Genomic DNA, 25,690 nt, shown 5'->3' with positions numbered 1-25,690 from the left:
CAGCTAACGGGTGGGGCCACCCAGCAACGCCACCTGTTGGCACTGCCCCCAGTGACATCATAGACCGGTGCATGCTGGGCTGACGATGTCACAAGGGGGTGGTGCCAACAGGTGGCATTGCTGGGTGGCCCTCCCATTAGCTATTTAAGAAATGTCATACAGTGGAGCAGGCTGACCATGGGAACGTTTGTCATGAGTGGAGCTTTTTTTTCCTTTTTTGGGTCCAGCGGTGGCAGGAGGCGTCATGATTGACAATGGATCTACATTGGGGGACATTTTTTTAAAATTTTTTAATAAAGGACTTGTCAAAAACTTGTACTGTCTTTATTCGGTTTTACAGTAAATAGGGTAAATATGGGCAGGGGTACTATATGCCCCATACTCATTCACATGGGGGATGGGATCTGGGCCTCCCCACCTCAAAGCACCCCGCCATGTTGAGGGCAGGTGGCCTGGTTTGGATCAGGAGGGGGGCACTCACTTGTCCCCTACCTTTCCTGACCTGCCGGGCTGCATGCTTGCATAAGAGCCTGGTATGGATTTGGGGGGACCCCAAGCCAAGCCGTTTTCTTTTTATGTTAGCAATTTTTTACGATTTTTTATTGCCGGCAATTTTTTTTTTTACATTCAGCTGTCAGCGAGTCATACATTGTTAAGGACATGGCAGCGGCCTCTCCGTAACAACCAGCTATACACAGTTTATTAAAGAGATAAAAAACAAAAGACACAAAACGCATCAAAAATGCATGTTCAAAAATGTGCCTGAAAAATGCATCAACAGAAACCGCATAGATGCAAACCTAGGGTAAGTGTACAATAAAACACATGAAATACAGAAGTGCAAAATGCCTTTCAGACACACAGTATTACTGAAATTAAAAATTACATTCATAAAGACAACATTGTTTCATTGATTTATATTTAACAGCACTTAGGATGTGCTAAATGGCTCCTAAGGGGCCATATAAACAACTTGAAAAATATCAGGTAAAAGCACAGAAAAGTCAAACATATTAAATTCCCACTTGCAAGGTTTTTAAAATATATTTATAACATGCAATGTGCCTTTCTAAAAAAAAAAAAAAAAAATGTGACTACTCTGGGAAGGGTCATTATTGCTATTATAAGGCTGAGGTTATAGAAAGAAAGTGTATGCTGTGACCATAGGACTCATAGAACCATAGAACTTAATATATTATAAGCACAAGCATGGATTCAACCAATGTTGGCACATCATGACTAACAACTGGTGGGTCTGTTGAAGTTTAGACAAGTAAAACAGATATCTAGTTTGTTACATTGGGCTGCTAGGAAAACTGAGGACTGCTTGGTTTAAACCCTCAGTCATTTACCTGTGGAGGTGGAGTCTGAGGAGGTGGAGTCTGAGGAGGTGGAGACTGAGGAGGTGGAGACTGAGGAGGTGGTGTCTGAGGAGGTGGAGTCTTAGGAGGTGGTGTCTCTGGAGGTGGTGTCTGAGGAGGTGGAGTCTCTGGAGGTGGAGTCTCTGGAGGTGGAGTCTGAGGAGGTGGAGTATGAGGTCGTGGAGTCTGGGAAGGTATCACAGGAGGCAGATTGATACCTGAAATAAATTAGAAAAGCTAGTAAATTCATAAACAAGTTAATTATGGGGTTTACACGAATAACATGAATAAATAGGTATTGCTTTTAATTAATCCTGGTATGGCAGCCTACAAGAGATAAAAATGTATTCAACATATAGTAATATAATATTCTCCATGCCTCCATTACTAGTCAAAGTAGAAGTCTTCAGCAAGCAGATTAACTTGAAAACATCACAATGACAATATTGTATTTTTCATTGTATATTTTAAGATCTACTGTAGATTTCTATATTTCCAAACTTTGATATCTATAACACAGAGAACCTGTATAATACTTACAGTCCTCGATTTGTACACAGCGGTGGGTCACTTCATCAAACACCATTCCAGGGGCACAGAGGGGGTAACAGCCTTCAACTCTACAGTAGCAATCAAGCACAGTCAGTTAGTATTATTGAATATTATACATTTAATCAGAAGCAAGGGCGGTCAATAATGCAGGGCGCAGGGGCATCACCTCCCTATCCATGCGTCCAGCCCCCTAACCTGCATGCGGGACACAGGACGCATTGGATTTGAATGTTTTTTTTTTTTTTGAAGCATGTGAATAGAGCCAGAGGCTCCAATAGGCTTCAAAAAAGGGTGGGTTCAGGCTGCAGATCCCATCCAGTTGTGTAACAATAGCGAATGAATATTCACTATTGCCTTCCTGATTCTCCTCCTGGCCAATCAGTAAGCGGGTCCTGAGACCTGTCACCCAATTGGCCGAAAGGAAAAGCGATCCCATTGGCTGCCTATGAGGAGGAGGGAGGAGACGCAGGGAAAGCCGCCGCTCAGGGGAAGGGCTGCCCGATAGATGAGGTAAGAGCCAGGCTGGTGACCCGACTGGGGGGGTAGCTGTGGGTGCATTGTGTGCCGCCCCCTTAAAAAAAAAAAATATACCGCCAGCCGCCACTGGTCAATAGTCAGTGAAAGTAAATTGTCACTAGAGAAAACAGGATCTGCTATTGCTTTTCTTTTCTGAAAATGCTAGTTGGTAAAAAAAGAGAAAAAAATCACAGCGCTGTGCAAATAAGTATATATAGCAGCCAACACAGCTATAGACCAAAAGCAACAAATGTAGGAGATAAACTGTAGCGCTATAAACCATGAAATAGACCATTAAATTGAAAATGGAAAAAATGAATCAAACAAACACAAAATAATCATCCTGAATGTGCCCAACAGGAAAAAAAAAGGAACGTTTAGGCTTGTATAGATACAAGAAATTATATATAGTGAGTGACTCTAATATCAAAAATCACTAAAATTAAATACATATAAAAAAACAAAGTGATGTGAAAATATGACACTCTGTGAACTCAAAATTAATCATGCTAAAGTCCAAAAGATGTCAGCAGATGTGGAAAAGGAGTCCAGAAATCAAAGAGGATAATCCCACAAATCCTGAAGCAATAGGCCAGACATGATTTGGAAAGAAGTTGGAATAGTGAGTAAGCCGTGACCAATATTCATAAGGAGGCTTACCAGATGTCAATAACTTGGGAAGGTGTATGCCGCCCAAGTCGTAAAGGCTTTAGCCAACTGGTTGGAAAGGTGCGCCTGCTTGCACGGCCACGGTCACTTGATGAAAACGTTTTACGGGCAGCAGCAGCTTATAGGAAGTATTCCAAATAGGGGTTCAGATCCGATATTTCACACACCCTAAATGCCACCTTTAAAATAAACATCGACCTTTAGGCAATTCTCATGTACTCTCAGCGCACAATGGCTCCACTTTACAATATTTTCTTTTTTTTTCAGTATCTGAAATACGTGTATCCTGGCCAGAAAACTCTAAGGTTACAACCAAAGACAAAGCACTTTTTCCTCTCAGTTCATGTAGAGCAGTGTTTCTCAACTCCAGCCCTCAAGGCAAGTCAAAGGAAGTGTGCTTGTCTTTGGTTGTAACCTTGGAGTTTCCTGGCCAGGATAAATGTATTTCAGATACTGAAAAAAAAAGAAGATATTGTAAAGTGGAGCCATTGTGTGCTGAGAGTACATGAGAATTGCCTAAAGGTTGAAGTTTGTCTCAAAGGTGGCATTTAGGGTGTGTGAAATATCGGATCTGAACCCCTATTTGGAATACTTCCTATAAGCTGCTGCTGCCCGTGAAACCCTTTCATCAAGTGACTGTGGCCGTGCAAGCAGGCGCACCTTTCAACCAGTTGGTTAAAGCCATTACGACTTGGGCGGCATACGCCTTCCCAAGTCATCGACATCTGGTAAGCCTCTTTATGAATATTGGTGAAGGCTTACTCACTATTCCAACTTCTTTCTTTCCAAATCATGTCTGGCCTATTGCATCTGGATTTGTGTGATTACCCTCTTTGATTTCTGGACTCCTTTTCCATATCTGCTGACATCTTTTGGACTTTAGCGCGATTAATTTTGAGTGTCATATTTTCACATCACTTTGTTTTTTTATATGTATTTAATTTTAGTGATTTTTGATATTAGAGTCACTCACTATATATATATTTCTTGTATCTATACAAGCCTAAAATGTTCCTTTTTTTTCCTGTTGGGCACATTCAGGACGATTATTTTGTGTTTGTTTGATTAATTTTTTCCATTATCAATTTAATGGTCTATTTCATGATTTATAGCGCTACACTTTATCTCCTGAAACTGCTAGTTGCCTGATTATTTTGTCATCTGACTTCAGTACTTTCGAGGCACTGAGCAGGAAGTGTGTAGATCAGAAACTTCACATTTGTGTACTTGCTCTGAATCACTGATGGATTATTGAAGCAAGAAGTTTAGCATTACAGCAATGGAGTCACCATTTTTATAAGAAAAGTACAGTATTGCAACTTTATTTTTCTCTCAGCACGATTCCTCTAAATATGTCAAGATATTGGAATAAATACAGGTTAACAATCCCAGTGAAAAATCCACAGAGAATAATTTTTGCAAAGGCCCTGGATCTAGCATTTGATCAATTTGTGTTTTTAAATATGTTAGATGAATGAATACTGTTTTGTTTAGTGTCATGCTTCACTTTCTTTAGGTTTCAATTTACACCTATAAAGCTTTATTCACCATCAACACCAACTCTTCCAATATTAATAGCTTTCTAGAATTTAAAGTGGGCCTCAATAATAAAAGTAAACATGGGAGATCCCCAAAACTTCCTGACAGCACACAGCTTAAGCATCTCATTGCCTCTAAGGTACATCTTGGGAGATGATGCCAGAAAGCTTCCTCCCCCTCATCTGTTCAGCTCTCTTCCTTAAATTGGTTGTAAACCTCAGTCATGGCATTTGAACAAAGCACATGTATCTGCAATGTTTACTTATCTCTTTCCATAGCTCTAAGTGTCTTTTCTCTATGGTGTTTTGTTCCTCTGTTATAAGCATCAATCGCTTCTGAGTTTTCCAGACACATGAGATAAATTTGTGTTGGGAGGGAGGGGGAGGAAGAGCTCAGCAGACAGCTTGTCTATTCAGAACATAGTTATGCTGTGTGTGGAGGCGGCTGTGTTCCTTTCCTCCAATCAGCTCTCACCCAGTGTAACCGCAGTCTCTCCGCCCCTCCTCTGTGCTGATAGCAGACGAAGAGAGATTTGTAACAAGATCTGCCTTTTTGAAGGGGTGTAGGCAAGAGAAGACTGCAGATATACAAGTAAAACTTATGTAGGTGGATTTGTTTCATCTCTGTGTATCATCTGAGGCTGTTCACTTCACTGGTTATATGTTTACAATCACATTAACTTCATAAGACCCATAAAACTCCCTTACAGCTGTTTTAGCAATTATATTTTAAACAATAAAAGGTTATCTTTTCGAGAACTTTGACTATATATTAGACTGTGACTGTTTACATTTAGTTTTTAAGTGTGCTTCAAGGAATACAAAATGTCTACTACTTACTTGAGTGTTAACGTACAGTTGGTACCCAAGGGATCTTGGCATGTTGGAATGCATGGGTTACCACAAGCTCTGTATTTCCATGTACAGATAGAGAACGATGGCAACCCAAAGGTTTCCTCTGTAAAATAATAACACGTCAGCAATGTAATTTTAAATATGTGTTAAATAGAATATATAGTCTTATTTTTAAGGAACAACTATATAAAACATGTATTAGTACTTTCCCCTGCAGCCTGTGGAAAAATACCAGTTAGTTTTACATTGTTATTGGCGTCCCACTTCCCTAGTTTCACAACCACTATCCAATAAAAATGCCAGGTCAGCTAGGGTACACTCATTAGACACTCAGACAGGAAGGTGGCAACTGCTGGAGCTTAGCCAGAAAGTCACACTCTGGTAACAAAGTGAAACTAATAAAGAAAAGCAAAGAAGAGACTTTCTGGCTAATACAAATTAAAAAAGGCAGAGTAAAAAACTGAGTAAACCTGTACTCAGTTTTTAAATTATAAATATAGGTATCTTGCTTAAGCACAGATACAATGGTATCTGTGCTTAAGCAAGATACCTATATTTATAATTTAAAAACTGAGTACAGGTTTACTTTAACATACTATACATGGGACATTCTAGGAGAAGAGACTTCTGTACACATAGTTGATTAATTTTTGCAGAGGAATGCCACTAAATGCTTATTGGCAAGCCTCTTAAATTAAAATTAAATTAAATTAAATTTGTAGATAACACAGATAACACAGAATAATAGGTTACAAAATTAATACAGCCTCAGCTATGCCATTTTCCATATAGCTATGAAAACTTTTTTATATTCACTCGTTCATCAAGTAACTCAAATTTTAGGATTACAGTTTTTTTTAGGAGTCATTGACAAAAATGTCTTACCAACTAAATCGAAGTTCATCTGCAACATACTTCCTGACTTCACCCGTGACATAACTAGCCTATTGTTGTTAAGGGACAGATAATTTCCACGGGATATATAGGATTCTAAAGCATTATAGTTCTTCACCCAACGGCTTGGCCTCAGGATGAACGTGGCCTGTGAACGGAATTCCACACTTGGCTGCCACTTCCTCAAGCTTAGCGTTCCATCATTATTTTGCACAATGAAGAAGTTGTGGTGCTGAGCGGACTCCAGGGAGATCAACCTTCTGCCATCTGGAGACAAATCAGATTCAATGTGTTTATTGATAAAGATATAAATGTTTAAAATATTTTCCAGGAAAATACAAATAATATTTTAAATAGAAATGTCTTAATTTTTTTTTAAATATTCAAAACTAGCATGTCTTGTCAACAACTGTTTAGGACAGCATACATGTTATTGAAAAAAATATTGGCCCACACATGGGGGTACACCAATGGAATATTTATGTTCATACATGGGAAACAAATTAAAGTATATGTGAAGCTTCATCTTGTAAAACAACCCATCCAGTTTGAAATAGAAATGAAAGGCAAAACATTTGTGTACACATGTAAAAAAACATTATAAATACCTTTTTCCCTTTTTTTGTATAAATGATCACATACCCTCTGTTCTCAGCTGCATAAGGAGCAGAGAGCCGAGAGAGGAGAGACAGCAGCACACTGAACTTCCCAGTGAATGGCTGTGCGGGGGGGGTGTTGCGTTCGAGCACAAGTCTGATCATTGGAGGGAGGAAAGCAGGCTGAGTTCCCAGCAAAGCTCGAAAACTCACCACACGGTGCCTAGTAGCAGGAACAGCGGGTATTTCATACAAAGAATATACAAAGAAAACAGGATACTTTGATACTATAATCAGACTTGTGCTCACACGCACCCCCCGTACAGCAGGCACATATCAGGTATATGAAATGTTGGGTTAACATATTCTTTAAACTTTTAACGATAGTGAAAGTCTTCATGATTAAGCGCTTTGCTTTATTACAACTGTTATTTCACTACTGCTGAATAAGCCTGTCATGATCCCATGCGTGGATGTGGAAAGTATTTTTTCTTCTGCCTGTATGGTGAGGCAAAATATATTTATTTTGCAAAAATATTTTTTTGGAATGTTACACAATATAGTTAAAATGTTCATGCTTTGACATTAATTAAAGTCATGCAGACAATTGAGATGCCCAGATGATGGAAAAACAAATACATTCCAAGGGTTAAAGGAATGCTTGACCATTCAGGTCCCTGGTAATTAGCTGCCAAGCAGCTCATAGCCTGCACATTGCTTTGAAATGCTGCTTAATTGTTTGGGAAATGCTGCCCACCTGTTTTAGATAACTGGTTGATTCCAGTGTGGGCAGTTTCAATGTATTCTGGCATTTTAAATTCAGTTATAGTTTAACAAGCATAGCAACACTGATCTGTGGTAACCTCAGTGCTACTTTCCAGAGCTGATTAAACTATTGATCAGTGTCGTCTCTGAGCAGGACACCCCTAAGGGGGTAGAAAATGCAGATGTTTTCCTCATTCTCTCTGAATATTGAAAGCCTCTTTAGTACACATGCATACCCTTACATTCACAGAAATGCATAATTAATCTAAATTAAAGGGTACATACTCAGGTGTACTGTCCACTTTCTGTGACTACATTGTTTTTAGCATCAATGGTGAGCATGAATAGGTTTGTAGCCAAACACAATGTCTCAAAGCTGGTGAGCTACCTTGTAGTGATCAGCTATAAAAACATTGTCATCAATTTTCTTGGTTGTCATACAAGCCTATTAACCCCAGAGCTTTTCTGGTCAAGAAGCAGAGATGATATATTGTTGCAGCATCCAGGCTCCCTGTATCTGTAAATAATATATTTTTATAAAGTACCTAGAATTCCCCTAACATTAAGTGGTTAAGAACAGAGAATTGCACCAATCACTCCTAAATGCACCCTGGGGACTCAAGCTTCAAGAATCATTCCACTGGCAAACTGAGTCATATGTTGGCTTCTTGCTGTCTACCTTTCAGTGGTTTCAGTTGTGAAATATCACAAAGTTGCCTTACTCTTCTGTCCACCACAAAGCCAAAATTCTTGTATAAAGCTCCACAAAAGAATTGTCCATAATGCAGGAAAATAAATAGACCGGACATCAAGCAATGAGAGAGTAACATGTTTTGTTTTGGCCTTGTATTACATATAAGACTTTGCAAGAAAGGTATATAAACATAAGAAACATTATCAAAAGTTCTGGACTTACTCAATGGATCAACAAAAAGGCCTTTGGTAACCATAAAGCTAGCTTGAAGATTTCCAGGAGTTTTGATGTTTTCCAGTGCCACTGCACCATTATCATAATCAGCTACCAGAGATGCGCCATTGATCATTTCAAGGCGGTACGGTCCCTCTCCAGCATCTTAAACAGAAATCAAAACCTAAAGTTAGTACCAATGGCTTTCTACGTGAAAATGATTACCCTGTTAACTGGACTTTACATTTTGGACTATTGGAAAGTATGGACATCTTACCTCTGTTATAATATTCACAAGGAGATGCTGAAAGAGTTTTAAAAAAAAGTTTATTGTCAGGTCCTTCCCATGCAGACTATAATAATTTCGTATTTATGCAAATATACTTACGGCAGGTGTCAGGGCCCCTCCATTCGACTGTGACCCCCTTTCGGCAGCAGGCACGGGCATAAGCTGCCAGTGAGGTGCAGTAACAGAGGCAGCTTTCACCCTCTCTGCAGGCCTCTGTCTCCTCCACACAAGCTGAGAAATAAGGCTCCACATTGACCTGACGTGAAGACAGAGATGTCATCAGCATTAAAGGAGTTTAATAGTCAAATTATAAAAGAATTTGGTAAGAATTGGGAAAAGTTGTGTGTTTTTCAGTACTGTGTTACTGTGTTCTTAACGATCTTTCTAATCTTCATTTCAAAAGCAATTTCTCTAATGATACAGAATACTGCTTTCATAGCAATTATATAAAGGATTCCAAACCATATATACTGTCCTTTTATTTTTATCTAAGTGTTTTTACTATCTCCATAAATCACTGTGTAGCTGGACAACTCTAGGCCCCCTGTGCAGGGACATGAGCAGTTGCAAGGTCTATTATGGCTACTAGCAGTTAGTTACATTTAACTGGACATGCCTATAATGCTGAAAATGTCTTGCCACGCACCCAAATAGCTTCCTCAGTTCTAAGTACTAAGACTATAGTCACTTTGGTGAATGAATAACCCGGTAGAGATCACTTTTTCAGGTTAGGGTACATGGCATCTGATATTCTGCGTCTAAAAGTACTACACTACAGGTCAGTAAAATTTGAAATAAGACCAAAATCTATCTTCTGTATCCATATAGGTACTGCATAAAACCTATTTACCAGTATTATACTAACGCCATTTACAAGTTAATGAATTTTCTTCCTGGTGAATCCATTTTAGTATAGTTTAATTGCAATCAGTTTAGGAAGGGATTCCATGACAAACATCATTTTGTGGGGTAAGAACATCATGTGTATATTATATGTGATGACATCAATTTGTTATTGAGCAATCATATGTGCTTACCGTCGACCCCCCTCAATTTTGGCATCAGAGGCCACCTAGTAGCTATTACAATTCTATATAACCTTGTAAACAATAAAATGCAATTTTTACCACATAATGGCAATCAGCAAAGACACTGCTCTTGAGAAGGTTGCATCGATTTTCCACAAACTTCTTATGATTCTCAGATGGAGGAGGTAGAGGATTTTCATCTTCAGGACACTGTTGAAATGTTCAGAGAAATGACAATAAAGTTGCAAACTTTTTGAACACACTCATTAAGTTTTTATACGACAAGTACAATGGTGCTGAAAAGATTACCTACCTCACCAATCACGAAGCGAGAGGCATACTGAGCCATGTTACTGATTTCTACCTCAGATGTTGTAGTTCCATCTGCATCACCGCACATACCTTGGACTTTGCCCTGTGTAAATAGAGAATATAAAACATTGGGCACAGGTTTCAGATCATATAAATCTAAATATCAGCCACAAAAAGGTCAGCTGATACAGAACTGTTTATTAAGCTAATGAACATATGCAGTGACCTATAGCAATCAATGAATTTACATTTATTAATATGAACATAGTAAATTGAAATCATATAGGTGAATGTTCTTTACACTGCCTATTATTAAATAAACCAAGCAGTGTTTCAGCTTGGTCTAGGGGCTTTTTTGATTTCTTAATCATAGTGCCCTATAAAACAGAAAGAAAGATCATAAAATATATGTTGATAGGGGCTAAACAAACAGTAAAGCATAAAGGTAAAACCAAAATGAAAAGAAAAACTGATTATGTTAAAAAGTAAATATTGGTGCTTTGCATATCAGCCTCTCAAATCATATTGAGTATGACTTCAATTACATTGGCATACAGTAGTTGAGTTCCATAATACATATTATGCAGGAGTGCAGTTATTTACTTTATCCAGACCTCCAAATGGATCCTGCAGCATCTTGTGCCGGTTCACACAGGGGCAGCTTCAAAAGTCGCCCGACTCTGAAGCCGCCCTGTACAGCGCGACTTCAGCGCGGCTTACAAAACGACTTCTGTATAGTAGTCAATGCAAGCCACTCTGAAGTCACCCAAAAGTAGTACAGGAACCTTTTTCTAAGTCGGAACAACTTGAGTCGCTCCTATTAGAACGGTTCCATTGTACAGAATGGAGTGCGACTTGTCAGGCAGCTAAGTCACCTGACAGGTCGCCCCTGTGTGAACTGGGTACGGCTCATAAGATTATTGATTTTTTATCTTATTCTATTAGGAAAGTGATTTTTTTGAGGTCCAAAAAAATGAACCTTTGATACTTTGAGTTTCAGCATAAATAAGGATGACTGCCTTTCCTTGAAGAATTTGAAGGACTAGACACTAGACAGACTGTGGTGCAATTTGACTTTGAAGTAAGAGAACACAGAGGTGTCTGTTTTATCAGTTAAACACTGCTGATTATTTATGATGCCTCTTGTCTTAGGAAATCCCATGCTCATGGACTTTAAACATGTATTTCTATGATTTGCCATTGTGTCTATTGTGTTGAGCATACAGTAAAAACATACCGTAAAAGACAACATTCAACTAGTCACTTTAACTCTACAGCTACAATGTAAAAAGGTCAGTTTTGTTGTTATTCTATTACAACAGCTAGTCTTTTTATGTTTATAGCATTTACTTTGTTTTGTTAGTGAAATACTGGTGGCTATTTACCATCTTATGCACAAGGAATCTAAAGATATATTGCTATGACTAGTCATGGGGGAGATTTACTAAAACTGGTGCATGTAAAATCTGATACAGCTGTGCGTAGTAATCAATCAGCTTCTAGGTTTTAGCTCTGGTTTACATTGATGCTAATTTGAAATCGTGCTACTTTACTTGAAGTAGCGCTATTTCAAAGTAGCAGGTCAGCATGATTTCAGGTGCTACCTGAAAGACACCTGTGCAGCTTCATGCACCCGAAATCAGCAAAAGTATTGCAGGAACTACTTTTGTAAATCGTTGCGGCATCGCAAAGTTGGCGTCGCACCGATTGGAATGGTGCCATTGGCGGCAAAAGACTGAGACTTGTCATGCGACTTGTCAAATCGCATGACAAATCGCTGCAATGTGAATGAGGGCTTATTGTCAAAGCTTAATTAAAAAAAGCTGAAGCTAGAAGCTGATTGGTTTCTATGCACAGCTGCAAAAGATTCTGTGTGAACCAGTGTCAGTAAATCTCCCCCATTGTCTCTATTCTTGTTAGTATACAATAAATACACACTGTAAAAAGAAGGAGGTCATGGCTACATAGATGTGGTTTTTCTCTTTTCTTATAATGGAATGCCTCTACTGGGTCTGTCTGAACTCAACAATAAAACAATACTTGCAATACTAGCTAGACAACATTCCACTAAGGGATCAATACAAAGGCTATGATATTTAAGATACAAAGACATGTTTAACCTCTTCTTCTACAAAAATGAGATTGAAGTCAGACCACAATGTTTATATGTAAAATATAATATACACATAACAGCATACTGTAAAAGCATGTTGTGTTCAAAGAATGACAAACTGATATTAGACAGAGATAAAACAAAAAGAAGTGAGGGGAAGGGAAATGGGGTAAGAAAAGAAGAGAAGGAACCAGTGGTTCCCCCTGTGGCTCAGTTCCAAGATAGATGGATGAACTAAATATAGCAAAGCTAAATGGATTTAGGGATAGAAGTAAGCCATTAGATTATGGTATGGGGGAGCTCAGCTATGAGAAAAGATTAGATGAACTGAATTTATTCTCTCTTGAGAAGAGGAGATTAAGGGGGGATATGTTCAACATGTATACATACATAGGTGGTCCTTATAGTTAACTTGGTATTGAGTTATTCACTTTAAGGTCATCACTTTAAGGTCATCACAGAGGACAAGGGGGCATGCTTTACAGCTGGAGGAAAAAAGATTTAACCTCCAAATACGGAAAGGCTTCTTCACAGCAAGAGCTGTGGGAATGTGGAATAGACTATCTCAAAAGCTGGCCAACTCAGTAGATTGTTAAAAAAAAAGGCCGGGATTCTTTACTAGATACACATAATATAACTGGATACTAATATTATAGGTAAAGTAGATCCAGGGAATATCCGATTGCCTCTTAGGGGATCAGAAGGGTTTTTCCCCATCTGGAGCAAATTGGACCATGTTTTATTTGAAAGGGAGGGGTGGGGGGTTGCCTTCCTCTTGATCAACTGTGGGTATAGGATTGTGTTTGTAGGATTGTATATTTTTTTCCCCCTCTTTTGGTTGAACTGGGTGGACTTGTGCATTTTTTTCAACCAGGCTAACTGTACAACTATGTAAATACTGTAGATCTTCTCTTTGACAAACATTATATTCATGGCATTTCAGATTATATCTAGGTTTTTTTACAAGCTCAGGCTATGGTTTGGTTGGGATATGAAAAGATAGGTGGCCATTTTGTGTAGAGACCTCAGAAATAGTATGGTGTCGAAGCGCTGACCTTGGTTCTCTCTGAACAATACTGTGAAATAAAGTTTGGAGGAGGCTAAATGACCTGGGCCAAAAAGTAATCTGAGGCATGACCATAAAGTGTGTAGCACATCATCCCGCTGGCCACAGCCCATAAAGCATTTGTCACTTAAGACAAAACTGCTTTCACAATGTGCAAGGGGTCCAATACAACTTCAAGAACACCTTATTGGCCTATTCTAGAGTGGACTTGTTGAAAGAACATTTAATTATCCTGTACCAAATTTACCCCAGTCCCGCAGAGCAACAGAAGAACTCAAGTCACGTTCCCAGCTAGAAATGTAAGACCAAGGAAGATCATGTGGATGAGCATTTAAAGTGGAGTATAAACAGGTGATAAGTTTGGGAAATTAATATTATTATGCAGGATTCATACAGCACCAACAGTTTGCGAATGCAGGCAGATGTGCTCAAAAAACAATTTAGTGTATGAGAATTCAGTGTTTTTGACAAGTGTGAAATCCAATGTTTAATTTGGAGATATCTATAGTATTCTGTTTGGGCACTGCATTATGATCCTGTAAAAGCAACCACTCTGGAAAATGACGAGTGGTAAGAAAGTGGTGCACATGGGCAAAATATTTGGTAGTCTAATCACAAAATTTTTCAAGCACTTAGGCAGACTTAATGCAGTTTAAAATATATCTTGCCTCTAGTGGCTATTCTACTATTCTCTACGTTTCTTGCTGAAAATGAACTATACTTTCCCTTTAGGTAGCTAGAAAAGCCACTATACCTGTAGTTTGGGCTCCAGCTGAATGATGACATCCAAGTGTTGATCATAGTAAACAGCAAGTCCTCCCAAGAAATGGACAACCACGTAGAATCCAGATCGGTAGGTCTTAAATTCAGTGTTAGCACCAGCATCATTTATCTAAAGAAAGAATACACCAAGCACACAATTACTCTTTAGCATACTGGAAACAACAACGTGACATGTAATCAGCGTTTAAAGCGGAACAACACTGCATCTGAGCACCACAATCCAAAAATGCTATTTAATCTATTTTTAATATTCAAAGCGTACTTCCCCATTGATCCTTGACTACATGCTTTATTTAGAAAAACACTTTCTAGCATTTCTGGCCATGGCCATCTTGGGTAAGGGCAAATGATTTATGTAGCATTTACTTCCTGGAATCCATCTGCCCTTAGTTCAGGCATTCAGGCAGGCAAGTGTGTTAAGCTGAGAAAAACCCTCCTCCCTCCTGAAGACACCTAGGATGTATGACATAATTTGCCTGGGCATGGAAGCCAGGCAGTAACTGAAGAAACGTAAAAAAGAAGTTTAAAACAAGTAAATATGATATACTTTCCTATCTATTTACTAATGCTACCAGCACAGGGAATAAGAATTATCAATGTTGACTGAGAGAGTAAAGTTCTTCTTTAAGCTTATTCCTGTTAAAAGGCTACTCCAGGTAAACTGCTAAATATACAGTTTGAACACATATCTAGAACCTGTTTCACCCGCCTTAGGATTTGCAATGTAATGGGTACAAGATTGTGATCCTCCTATCTATGGCCTATTGTATGGATGTACAGCATAAGGAAAGTTAGGCCCATGTATAACTACACTTTTAGGTTGGGTTCACACTATTGCGAATTGGATGTGTCCAATTCGCACGTCAGGAGCCTGTGACCGGCTCTCAATGGAGCCGATTTACACAGCTCCGGGACGGCTGTGGAGCGAATTGAACAGGAGTCCTGTACATCTTCTGGTCTGTTTCAGGTCCAAATTCAGCCAAAAATTCAGACCAAAATCGGACCTGAAATGGAGAATAGAGACGCACCGGACGGCTGCCGTGAGCTGCTCCGCACGGGGGTGTGAACACAGCCTTAATGCAGCTGAAAGCAATGCAAAGTGAGCAAAGTAATGCAACACAGTACATATTAATGCATTTGTTTCAGCTTTGGAGTGTTTTAAGATGAACTGCTTTAACTTCTGAAGTTGTTCTAAAAGCTCTCAAAGCATGCTGATGCAGCAAATGCTGCTTTAAATCTAATTCTGATATATTTCTTTGCTTTTTAAAACCCTGTACATAAGCTCTAAGTACACTTTTCAGACTAACTTAAGATAAGATTTCACTCCACTGTTTGCCTCCCCTGTAAATCGCAGCATCATGCACACATACCTGCTTTAAACTCTTTCCTTCCTATAAGTTCACCAAAATATTTTTCTTTCCCATGTGCTTACACAGCAGGAACACCCAATACAAGCTTGATTTCAGCTTTTATCTTGTATGTGGACATTCAGTAATAATGGAAAGGGGAAGCCAGGATAAGAGAGCTACCTCTACTACCTAGATCAGTGGTAGCCCTCATATTCCTCACCTCATACGTTCATTTTTAATAGAAAATAAATAGAAAAGTGCAGTGCTAAATATAGATAACGTTGAACCTTGTCATACTTGATAAACCAAAGCAACTGTCTGCTTATATTTTACATGGAGTCTATATTAAAAATGAGTGTAGAAATATTTGGTCAATACCGCGCTGTCAGTGAAATACAAAAACAGCTGCCAGCACCACAAATGACAATTGCAAATAACAGAAAGTAAATAGAAAAATGCAGCGCTAAATATAGATAATGTTGAACCATATAGAAATGTCTAATGTTTAGACATTTAAAAACATGTGCAAAAATATGCTTTAAATGTGTAGAGACATATATAAATGTAGAGTGCCAAGTTGACAACGTTAAAAGTCCACACTGAGAAAAGTGATAAAAAACATTAAAATGTAATCCAACGCCATAAGTGAATAAAAGGTTTAAATAGAAACACTCACATTTGAGTATAACAACAAGTGCTTGTATATCAGGATTAGTAACACAATGGAAACAGTAGGCAGATGTTTCCAATTACTGGTGCATTGTCACCACAAAGCTCTGAAGACTCATTTGGCATATGCCCTATTGAGTCCATATGTTCCGGTAAGCCTCAGTTTTATCAGTGGTGGTTTCTTTCATCATTTTTCATGCACCATTATGTTTATATCCCAAGGTTGATATCTACCTATCGTGATCAACACTTCAGCAATATATATAAATATTTTTTTTTCACTAATTTATATTTTTTCGCAAACCTTTTATTCACTTATGGCTTTGGACTACATTTTAATGTTTTTTATCACTTTTCTCAGTGTGGACTTTTAACGTTGTCAGCTTGGCACTCTACATTTATATATGTCTCTACACATTTAAAGCATATTTTTGCACATGTTTTTGAATGTCTAAACATTAGACATTTCTATATGGTTCAACATTATCTATATTTAGCGCTGCACTTTTCTATTTATTTTCTGTTATTTGCAATTGTCATTTGTGGTGCTGGCAGCTGTTTTTGTATTTCACTGACAGCGCGGTATTGACCAAATATTTCTACACTCATTTTTAATATAGACTCCATGTAAAATATGACATCCTTCTTGGCAAAAAATGTCAAAGACAAAGAGGAATACAACTAAGCAGACAGTTGCTTTGATTTATCAAGTATGACGAGGTCTTGATCCTCTTCATGATTTTGCCAGCAAATAGGTATGAAACTTGGTTAAAGATTTGTTTTCATTTATCCACATACAAAGGAACAAAATGGGCTATCAGTCAAAAGGAGATGACAATGACTTAGCCTCTACATGGCCTGACTGTTGCAACAATGCACAGGTTGGTTGAACTAATTGTTTTTGTCAAGTCCTCTATGGCCGGCATATGAGATAAAAACCTGAAAATCAAGTGTGTCTGGTTTGCTTCCTGAAGATCAATAGAGAAATATTTCTTCTATTGCATTTGATGTAAATGTTAGTATTTTACAAAATAATTGAGTTTGGTAAGGTCAAAAGAAGGGTGTGAATAGTTTCCATGATTCATTTGTCATTTGTGCAATTTTTTTGTACACACTGGAATGGATTAACTAAAGCAGATAGACTGTGCACTTTGAAAGTGAAGTTGCACCCATTTTTCGTGGTAAACATACATAGAAAGTTTTTAAAAAGCAGGTTTGCTTTGCACATGATTGGATGCTAGAAATCAGAAGAGTTTTGCTACATTTACTAAGCCCTGGGGAAAATGAGTGCAACTGCATATGCAGAAAGCAAAGCCCTTGCAAAGTGAACATTTTATTTGGCTTTAGTAAATCCACCCCACTGGTTGCAATGTGACAATGCAGACACGCATTGGGGTTTATTTACTAAAGGCATATCCACTTTGCACTACAGGTGCTCTGCAAGTTCATTCGGAAGTGCAGTCGCTGTAGATCCGAGGGGGACATGCAAAGAAAATAAAAAACAGCATTTTTGCTTGTACATGATTGGATGATAAAATCAGCAGAGCTTCCCCTGATTTCAGATCTTCCCCTCAGATTTACAGTGAGTGCACTTGTAGTGTAGAGTGGATTTGCCTTTAGTAATTCAACCCCATTGTGCCTTGTTTTTCTTATGAGGCAACTTAACTTTAATTTTCCATTGTTCTATACTTGCAATTTGCCTAGTAAAATACCAAAAAGATAACTAAATCAATACTTTTGTAAGGTTTTAATCTGATTACAGATAGTGGGCCCTCCAGTAAGTTTTGTATTGTAAGTGTAAAAGTAATAGATCTTATCACATGTTTACATATTGCTGTCTGTGGCCCTCTTTGCAAGGCTTTGGCTACCCACAGATTATTTGATTTTGAGCGTTCCTGGCTGGCGCAACACAATGGGGATGATTTTCTAAAATGGGAGAGTGCACAATCTGGTGCAGCTGTGCATGGTTGTCAATCAGCTTCTAACTTCAGCTTGTTTAATTAAGCTTTGACACAACACCTGGAAGCTGATTGGTTTCTATGCAGAGCTGCCCCAGATTTTACACTCTCCACTTTTATTTATTTTATTTATTTATTTCAGGTACTTATATAGCGCCGTCAATTTACGCAGCGCTTTACATATACATTGTACATTCACATCAGTCCCTACCCTCAAGGAGCTTACAATCTAAGGTCCCTAACTCACATTCATACATATTAGGGACAATTTAGACAGGATCCAATTAACCTACCAGCATGTCTTTGGAGTGTGGGAGGAAGCCGGAGTACCCGGAGGAAACCCACGCAGGCACAGGGAGAACATGCAAACTCCAAGCAGGTAGTGTCATGGTTGGGATGCGAACCAGTGACCCTTCTTACTGCTAGGTGAGAGTGCTACCACTACACCACTGTGCCGCCCCACTTTTAGTAAATCAACCTCAATGATTACTGCTAGCTGGCAACAATCACATGTAAAAAACCCGACTTGGTTGGTTGTACCCACAAGCCTGCCCATACATGGATTGAATCTCAGCCAGTCCCTCCTGAACAGGTCAAATTTTGTTCCATGTGTGGCTGGCTTTCCCCTCCCTTCCTGTCAATAACTGTAATACCATTATCAGTTGATCAGGAAGCACAAAGGGAATCAACATCCTAAACACTGATAAATTAAAAGCTGATGTTTTTAGGACATTAAATAAAATTTCCCCAAATAGCACGCAGATAGCAATAAAAACTAACAGAGGTATCTTCCTATTTTGGATGGAAATATGGAGAAATGCAATGTAAGAGAAGTCATGAGCCTGTAATTACTGTATAAACCATATAATTCATATGAAGCCAAATTCTTCTGCATTAGATAGACTTTGTAAAATAGCATTGAGCCCCTGTAAATTTTTCTATCCTCAAATGGCCATGATCCTTTTGCATTAACACTTACCACCACAGGATCAGAGTCACTGAGCAACACTGCAGTCCCTCCAAATTTTATGGTAATGATCTTCCTGTGTAAAGCTCCTCCATCTTCCTCATTTGGGGTATTTTGCATGACAACACTGAATGATGGGCTTACACCTTCCACAGACTAAGAAATAAAATTAAATAGTATATATATTTAATACTAGTATTTGTTATTATGCTTTTTGTTATATACGGTATTTACCATAATCTCACAATATTCCACAATGTGGTCAGAAACACACCTTTGTGACTGGGTGTGTTGTGGTAATGTGCATTGTAAAGTGTGTGTTACCACAAAACACAATATATCAATTAGTGAGAGCCATTTATTATGAATGGCTCTTCAATGCACTAAGACAATGCAGAGCCTTCACATATATGTTGCAGCACTCCACAATACCGTGTGCTGTGGCGCGTTATGTTGTAAAATATGCTGCATGCCTGTATTTTGGTCCATTCCTGTGCATTGGTATCCCTTTGAAAATTAACATGACACAACGTGTGTTAACACATTTGCAATAAAGCAATGCATGGGAAAGGAGAAGCGTGAGTCCACAACTTTCTTGATGGGAAAAGGGCAAACAATACGATTGGATGGTCATAAAATGTACCATGCCAATTATCATATAATCTGAAAAACGAAGGGACAATTTACACCATGGCAGCAGCACGTTCATTGGTCATATTGAAAAAGAAAAGCAGTCTTTATAAATGCATTTTGTTTTGGGCATAATAAAAAAAATATTTTCAAAACTAGAAGGATTTTTAAAGGGGACATATAAAACATGGAAATACCAGGTGAACACAAGAACACCAGTACTAGGAAAGTGTGGGTGCTAAAACTGCAGACATCCACTTCTGAAAATACTAATTTCCTGACTGTCATTTTGATCGAATGGCTTGAGTACTTTCTGACTGAATGACTGAGCTGGAATTCACTAGAGCTTCCTTCATATTATGTGAATTTACTTTTTCCTTGATTAAATACCCTGAATTATATAATCATTCAATTTTCAACTAACCTCAACCAGCAAAATCGCACAGTGCCTTGTAGCAAAAGTCTTCCAGACTCCATCAAACAGGAAGAACTGAGATCCAGCATAAGTGTTACACACTCTGTTACATGGGTTGTTGCTACACACAAACTTGCCATTTTCACATGTGCTAAAAGGAAATTAAAAAAAAAAAACAGTATTTAAATTATTTTGCTTTTATTTTAACTTTAACTTTATAACTTTGCTTAAATACAATAAATAAACTTCAACATCACTGCCCAAGAATATGACTAAAGTGTTTGCTTACCATGTGTTGCAGTCTTGTGCCAGTGTTTCTCCAGGGTTGTACACATCTTCGCCATGCACACAAGGACACTCATTTAGGAGCACACAGTTTCCATCACTGCTTCTCAACATACTAGGAGGTAATGCAGCGTTAATTAGAAAATAGAATATAAAAAATACTGTTGTGTATCGTTATTACAGATCAAGAACACCTTAACATTTCTAGAAAGCCTACCCAGTCCTGCAGACACATCCTGGTTCACATTTCGAAGTGCAGACTTGGTCTAGTATTGCTAAGTTCTGGCAAGATGGCTCACATGACTTGCCATAACCCACTAAACAGTCTGAGTATACTTCATCATTGGAACATGTTTGCACATCTGCCAAGTAAACAAAACTAGTTAGTTATGGCCATTGTAATCAAAGATTACCATCAATATACTTTCAATGTCTTTTTGTTTAAAAAATTGGATGGAAAAACAAATATCTATACTACACCCCCTATACCCCAGTCACCAACGTCTAAGCTTTTGTGGTGAAATTTGCTCTGGGAAACTTAGGAACTTTCCTTTTTAGAGTTTTTTAGGTTTGCCTGATGCTCTGAAATCTTCACAAACAATTTTTCATGATATAAAGACTTATGTACAAAAGCTGTCCATCAAATATATGATCCCTATCAGTAGCATGCTCTATGATGTGCTCCTTAACCAAATCTATATTGACATTGCTTATTTGGCTCATTGAATCCTTTTGTTGCTGCATTTGCTGTATTTATGTGAGTGAGTAATATAATCAAAAGCAGATCAATAGTATACAATATAATAGGTCCTGTTAAAATTGCATCACTTTGTAGTTAGTACTAGACAAGTGCATTCGTTTTCGTCCGAATGCATTTTCATCCGAATTTCAAGTAATTTCGTTATCGTTTTAACAAACAATAACGAAAGTGCAGAATCCGAAAAACGAAAGATCCAACATAAACAAATGCTTTATTTTCGTTTTCGTTGCTACAACAGTTCAATATAGATAGGAGATTCGACATGATGCTGACAATAACAATCTGTGTCCATCAAACCTGTGGTCAAATGTGCCTAAGCTTAACTCTATTAGTCCAAGATTATTCTACATAGAGAGAAAAGATTCGACATAGAGAGAAAAGATTCGACGTAGGGGAGAAAAGATTCGACGTAGGGGAGAAAAGATAAATAAAAATAATGATGATGATGAATGTTGCTGGCTGATTGTAACCAAAGAGGAGGAGCAGTAAAATAGCTAGAACTAAGTACACACGTACTTTGGCTTATGGTGTCTGTTGAAAGTTCTAAGAAGATTTGAGGGAGCAGGTAAACTATATGGCGTCGTACAGTTTAGCTGCTCCGTCAAATCTTCTTTGAACATTTGACAGACACCATTTGCCTTCAATGACAGATTCGACCTTAATTTGGATTTTCGGACAAATGCAATTTTTAACGAAAAACGAAATGAATAAAAACGAATTTCGGGAGTAACTAAATAAATTTATTTTTCGGACGAAAACGAAATTCCGAAACAAAATATTTCAGTGTGCACATATCTAGTTAGTACTGGAATATGACAGCTATTTACACAGCAGGCTCTCTACACATAGGATTACTAAAGTACCTCACCACACACAAAGTACCTCACCACTCACCACACACTGCTGCTTTGACAGTAAAAAAGCAACAACACACTGATAATTTAGAAAATGTGCTCACTCTGCTCAGTCAGCATTCATTAATTTACACAACATCTGCTTGGCTGCAGCATATGAGTGTTAAAGAGAACAGTTGACTCAAAGCAGTAAAGAAAAATCACAGCCATGTGACACTTTAAAGACCACAGCAAGCTCACAGAATATACTGTATGGCTGCATACATGCTGTTCCAGCTCTGGACAGCTCTTTAATGCTATCATAGTATGCTTCTGTCACATACAGTAGGAACATGAGCAACTTACCAGGGACTGGGGGCTGTTCAGGTTCTCCACACTGTAATACTCTCTCACAGGGGCTGAAAAACAATATGTTTGTTCATGTTATATAATGATATTATGTTATAAAAATTTAAATATGCCTTTGACATATAGCTGCATATATTTGGAAGGTTGTTTCTGTAACTTGACTTAAAATTACAGTTAAAAAAAATAGTTGATAGAGCATGATTCAGCGGTAAAAAAAATCTTTACCCATAAGCAAAATCTCCCTGTAAAACTGGTATGCCCCCCAGAGGCGGCTCTAGGCTTTGTGAGGCCTTAGGCAAAATTTAAACATGAGGCCCCACGGACTGGGACGCTCCGTGATGGAGCCGCTATTCCTCAGGCTGAGGGCAGTATTTGATTTGTCCGTCAGCTCCTAAGCCACAGAGTCCCAGTGGGGGTAGGCGGAGCCGCCGGCATCAACTTCAGTGATTGAGAACAGGCAAATTAGGCAGCCGCGAGGCCCCTGTGAGTGCGAGGCCTTAGGCGACTGCCTAATTTGCCTAATTAGAGAGCCGCCTCTGATGCCCCGTACACACGATCAGACTTTCCGACAACAAAACCGTGGAATTTTGTTTGAAGGGTGTTGGCTCCAACTTGTCTTGCATACACACGTTCACACAAATGTTGGCCAACAATTACGAACGTAGTGATGTACTAGATGTACTACGTGTTTTTTCAGCTCTTTAGCGCCACCCTTTGGGCTCCTTCTGCTAATTTTGTGTTAGTAGAAGTTTGGTGAGTGTTGATTCGCACTTTTCTTTTTGCGTTTTTCATTTAGCGATATTATTATTATTATTATTATTATAATTTTTGATATCACTTGAAAAAAAAGCCTTTGAAAATTTGTTTGCAATAACTCCATCAGTATCACCAGCAAAGCAGCTTCATTATTATCCCATTAAAGAAGAAGATAATTGTGCGCTGCATTTGGAGATTTCATAATTTGCCACGTCACAAATGTTAATTCTCCATTACGAGCGCTAGTTTACAAGACCGGCCGCTTCTGAGCATTCTGAGGACTTTTGTGCGATGGACTTGTGCGCACACGATCGGAAAGTCCGACAACAAATTTGTTGGCGGAAAATTTGAGAACCTGCTAGCCAACATTTGTTGGCGGAAAGTCTGCCAACAAATGTTTGAGAAAGGATACACTAAGTGGGACTTTCCGACAACAAGCTCACATCCGACATTTGTTGTCGGAAAATCCGATCGTGAGTACGGGGTATTAAAGTTAGACACTGGAGATGTATTCAGAAAATTACGTTTTCTATTAGCTAGATTTATCAAGAGCATCTTACCATGTTTGTCCATCGGCCTGAGTGATGATCTCTCCTAATCGGTACACGCGGTTTTTGCTGTAGCAAGGGCATAAATCGCTGAACAACAACAAAGAAAAAAAAAATGTTTTACCAAACAGCGAAGTAAGAAAACATCTTTAGGTATGCTTATATCAGCTAAAACCCAGTTGTCAGATGTCCATCCTTGTGTCAGACAGTTGTGAATTGTCCTCCTCTCTGCATGTCTGGCAGAGTGTCGTACCAAACATGGAGCAGAACACGGCTTGCCATGGCTGATGGAATGCAAAGCAGACCTAAATTCTTTCCTATCAGAGTAAAAAGTTCAGTCCCAGTTTTTCAAATATGCTATATTGCCAAAAGTATTGGGACACCTGCCTTTACACGCACATGAACTTTAATGAACATAAGGTATCATAAGTGCTGAATTTGGAGGCAGCCAGGGAACTAGCATTTTCATGTGGACTACTCAAAAAATATTAGGAATAATTCAGAAATACACATCTAATGAATCACAATGGGAGACTGATTACCCGTTTACACATTTATTGATAGAGGCATCATAGTAGAGGTTGGGAGGGCAGATACAGGCTTCGTTCAGAGGAGTTGATGATGTAATCTTCTGGAGCTTAATAGAATATTCTGCGCAGTCTTGTTGAGAGAATGTATCATCTGTAGTGAAGGTCATATCACCTTCACATACCGGAGCTGGAAAAGAAGTGAAAACATTTAGTTGATAAAGCTGGTAATACTTAATCCATAGTACTAGTACTGAACCCACACTTCAAGGTAGGCGTGCTGCCCACTGGTCACTTTGATAGCGTATGACAGGTGTGTGTCCCTCAGAATGTCATTTATACCTAAAAGGTACACACATTCTTTAATAATGCTTATCCTGAGCCTTTACAGTATAAGCATGTTAATAATGCTTATACTGTAAAAACTAGGAATGACAAGTGAAAAATAGGAGTTTTTTTCCTAAGTATTATTTACAAGAGTTTCTGAACAGGGCAACCTATACCTTTGTTAGTACTGTAAGTCAGGTGCATGTACTGAAAATCCCCTTGTGGGACTTTCTGCAGTGTAATAGCAATGTATATTCTGTACAGAACTGGTCTTGGACACAGAGAAAATAGCATGGTCACAAGATGTGATTTTTTTTACAGCATGCCAAATCATCATGGTAGGAGACTGGCCTTGGGTAAACCATAGAACAAATTTTATTCATGCCGGAAATATAGTAAAGATTGAACCAAAGATTGTTTGCCGCCCCCAAAGAAAATGGAGCACCAGCCGCCACTGACAAGCAGGAAAAATATGAAGATTCATTTCAAACACTTACTGCAGTCTGAGAATGTAGAGCTAACGGAGACAGTGATTCCTGCACGGGCACAGCGATAGGCATAGTCTGCCAAGGCAGAGCAAAGTCCACTAGATCCAGCATAGTATACACTGTGAGAGCAAGAGGTCTTGTAGCTGTGAGTGTCAATCAGGAGGGCGCAGTCTTCAAAAATGGAACTATCCAGGGAGTCAGCGCAAGTCAGATCAGCCTCTACTTTGTTATCTGTAAAATTAGGAAAAATGTCAAATATTGAGAATACACTAGGTTATTTTAGGAAAGTATCAATTCTGCTTTGTTACTGTTGGTGTGATAGATCCTTACAGAGATGAGTACTGATATGGATGTAAGAAATGTGTGTCTCCAGGCAAACAGCTAAATACACAGGTGAAACACACACGTTTTAGGCTGTAGGTTGTTTTAGTTGCTAAAGGATTTGTAATTCTCTCCACCCATTTTTGTGAGTCATATACCTCTGCCAGACAGCGCAGCCAAGAGAGTGATACCACTGTTAATTAATACAGAAGTGTCTCCACTCATAGCTGATTGGTAATGCAGA

General features: G+C 38.6%; 1 protein-coding gene across 13 annotated transcripts in view; it reads right to left on the bottom strand.

The window, feature by feature from the left end:
- The window catches only part of LOC141110752 (uncharacterized), a 263,647-nt gene that overhangs the window by 117,638 nt on the left and 120,319 nt on the right, over nucleotides 1-25,690 (bottom strand). For all 13 annotated transcript variants that reach the window (XM_073602320.1, XM_073602329.1, XM_073602321.1 and 10 more), the window contains 18 exons: nucleotides 25,135-25,356; nucleotides 24,326-24,500; nucleotides 23,796-23,873; nucleotides 22,477-22,529; nucleotides 20,735-20,879; nucleotides 20,522-20,632; nucleotides 20,242-20,383; nucleotides 19,200-19,343; nucleotides 14,216-14,353; nucleotides 10,284-10,385; nucleotides 10,070-10,180; nucleotides 9,042-9,198; nucleotides 8,931-8,957; nucleotides 8,663-8,818; nucleotides 6,377-6,652; nucleotides 5,477-5,594; nucleotides 1,902-1,981; nucleotides 1,353-1,579 (listed from right to left, as the gene is read on the bottom strand). In XM_073602320.1, coding sequence (XP_073458421.1) covers nucleotides 1,353-1,579; nucleotides 1,902-1,981; nucleotides 5,477-5,594; nucleotides 6,377-6,652; nucleotides 8,663-8,818; nucleotides 8,931-8,957; nucleotides 9,042-9,198; nucleotides 10,070-10,180; nucleotides 10,284-10,385; nucleotides 14,216-14,353; nucleotides 19,200-19,343; nucleotides 20,242-20,383; nucleotides 20,522-20,632; nucleotides 20,735-20,879; nucleotides 22,477-22,529; nucleotides 23,796-23,873; nucleotides 24,326-24,500; nucleotides 25,135-25,356 — 2,462 coding nt within the window. The remainder of the gene's footprint in view (nucleotides 1-1,352; nucleotides 1,580-1,901; nucleotides 1,982-5,476; nucleotides 5,595-6,376; nucleotides 6,653-8,662; nucleotides 8,819-8,930; nucleotides 8,958-9,041; nucleotides 9,199-10,069; nucleotides 10,181-10,283; nucleotides 10,386-14,215; nucleotides 14,354-19,199; nucleotides 19,344-20,241; nucleotides 20,384-20,521; nucleotides 20,633-20,734; nucleotides 20,880-22,476; nucleotides 22,530-23,795; nucleotides 23,874-24,325; nucleotides 24,501-25,134; nucleotides 25,357-25,690) is intronic.

This window comes from Aquarana catesbeiana, linkage group LG10, assembly GCF_042186555.1.
Source record: "Aquarana catesbeiana isolate 2022-GZ linkage group LG10, ASM4218655v1, whole genome shotgun sequence".
NCBI lineage: Eukaryota > Metazoa > Chordata > Amphibia > Anura > Ranidae > Aquarana > Aquarana catesbeiana.
Note: the sequence above shows the minus strand (reverse complement) of the source record. Positions and strands in the feature narration are given on the sequence as shown.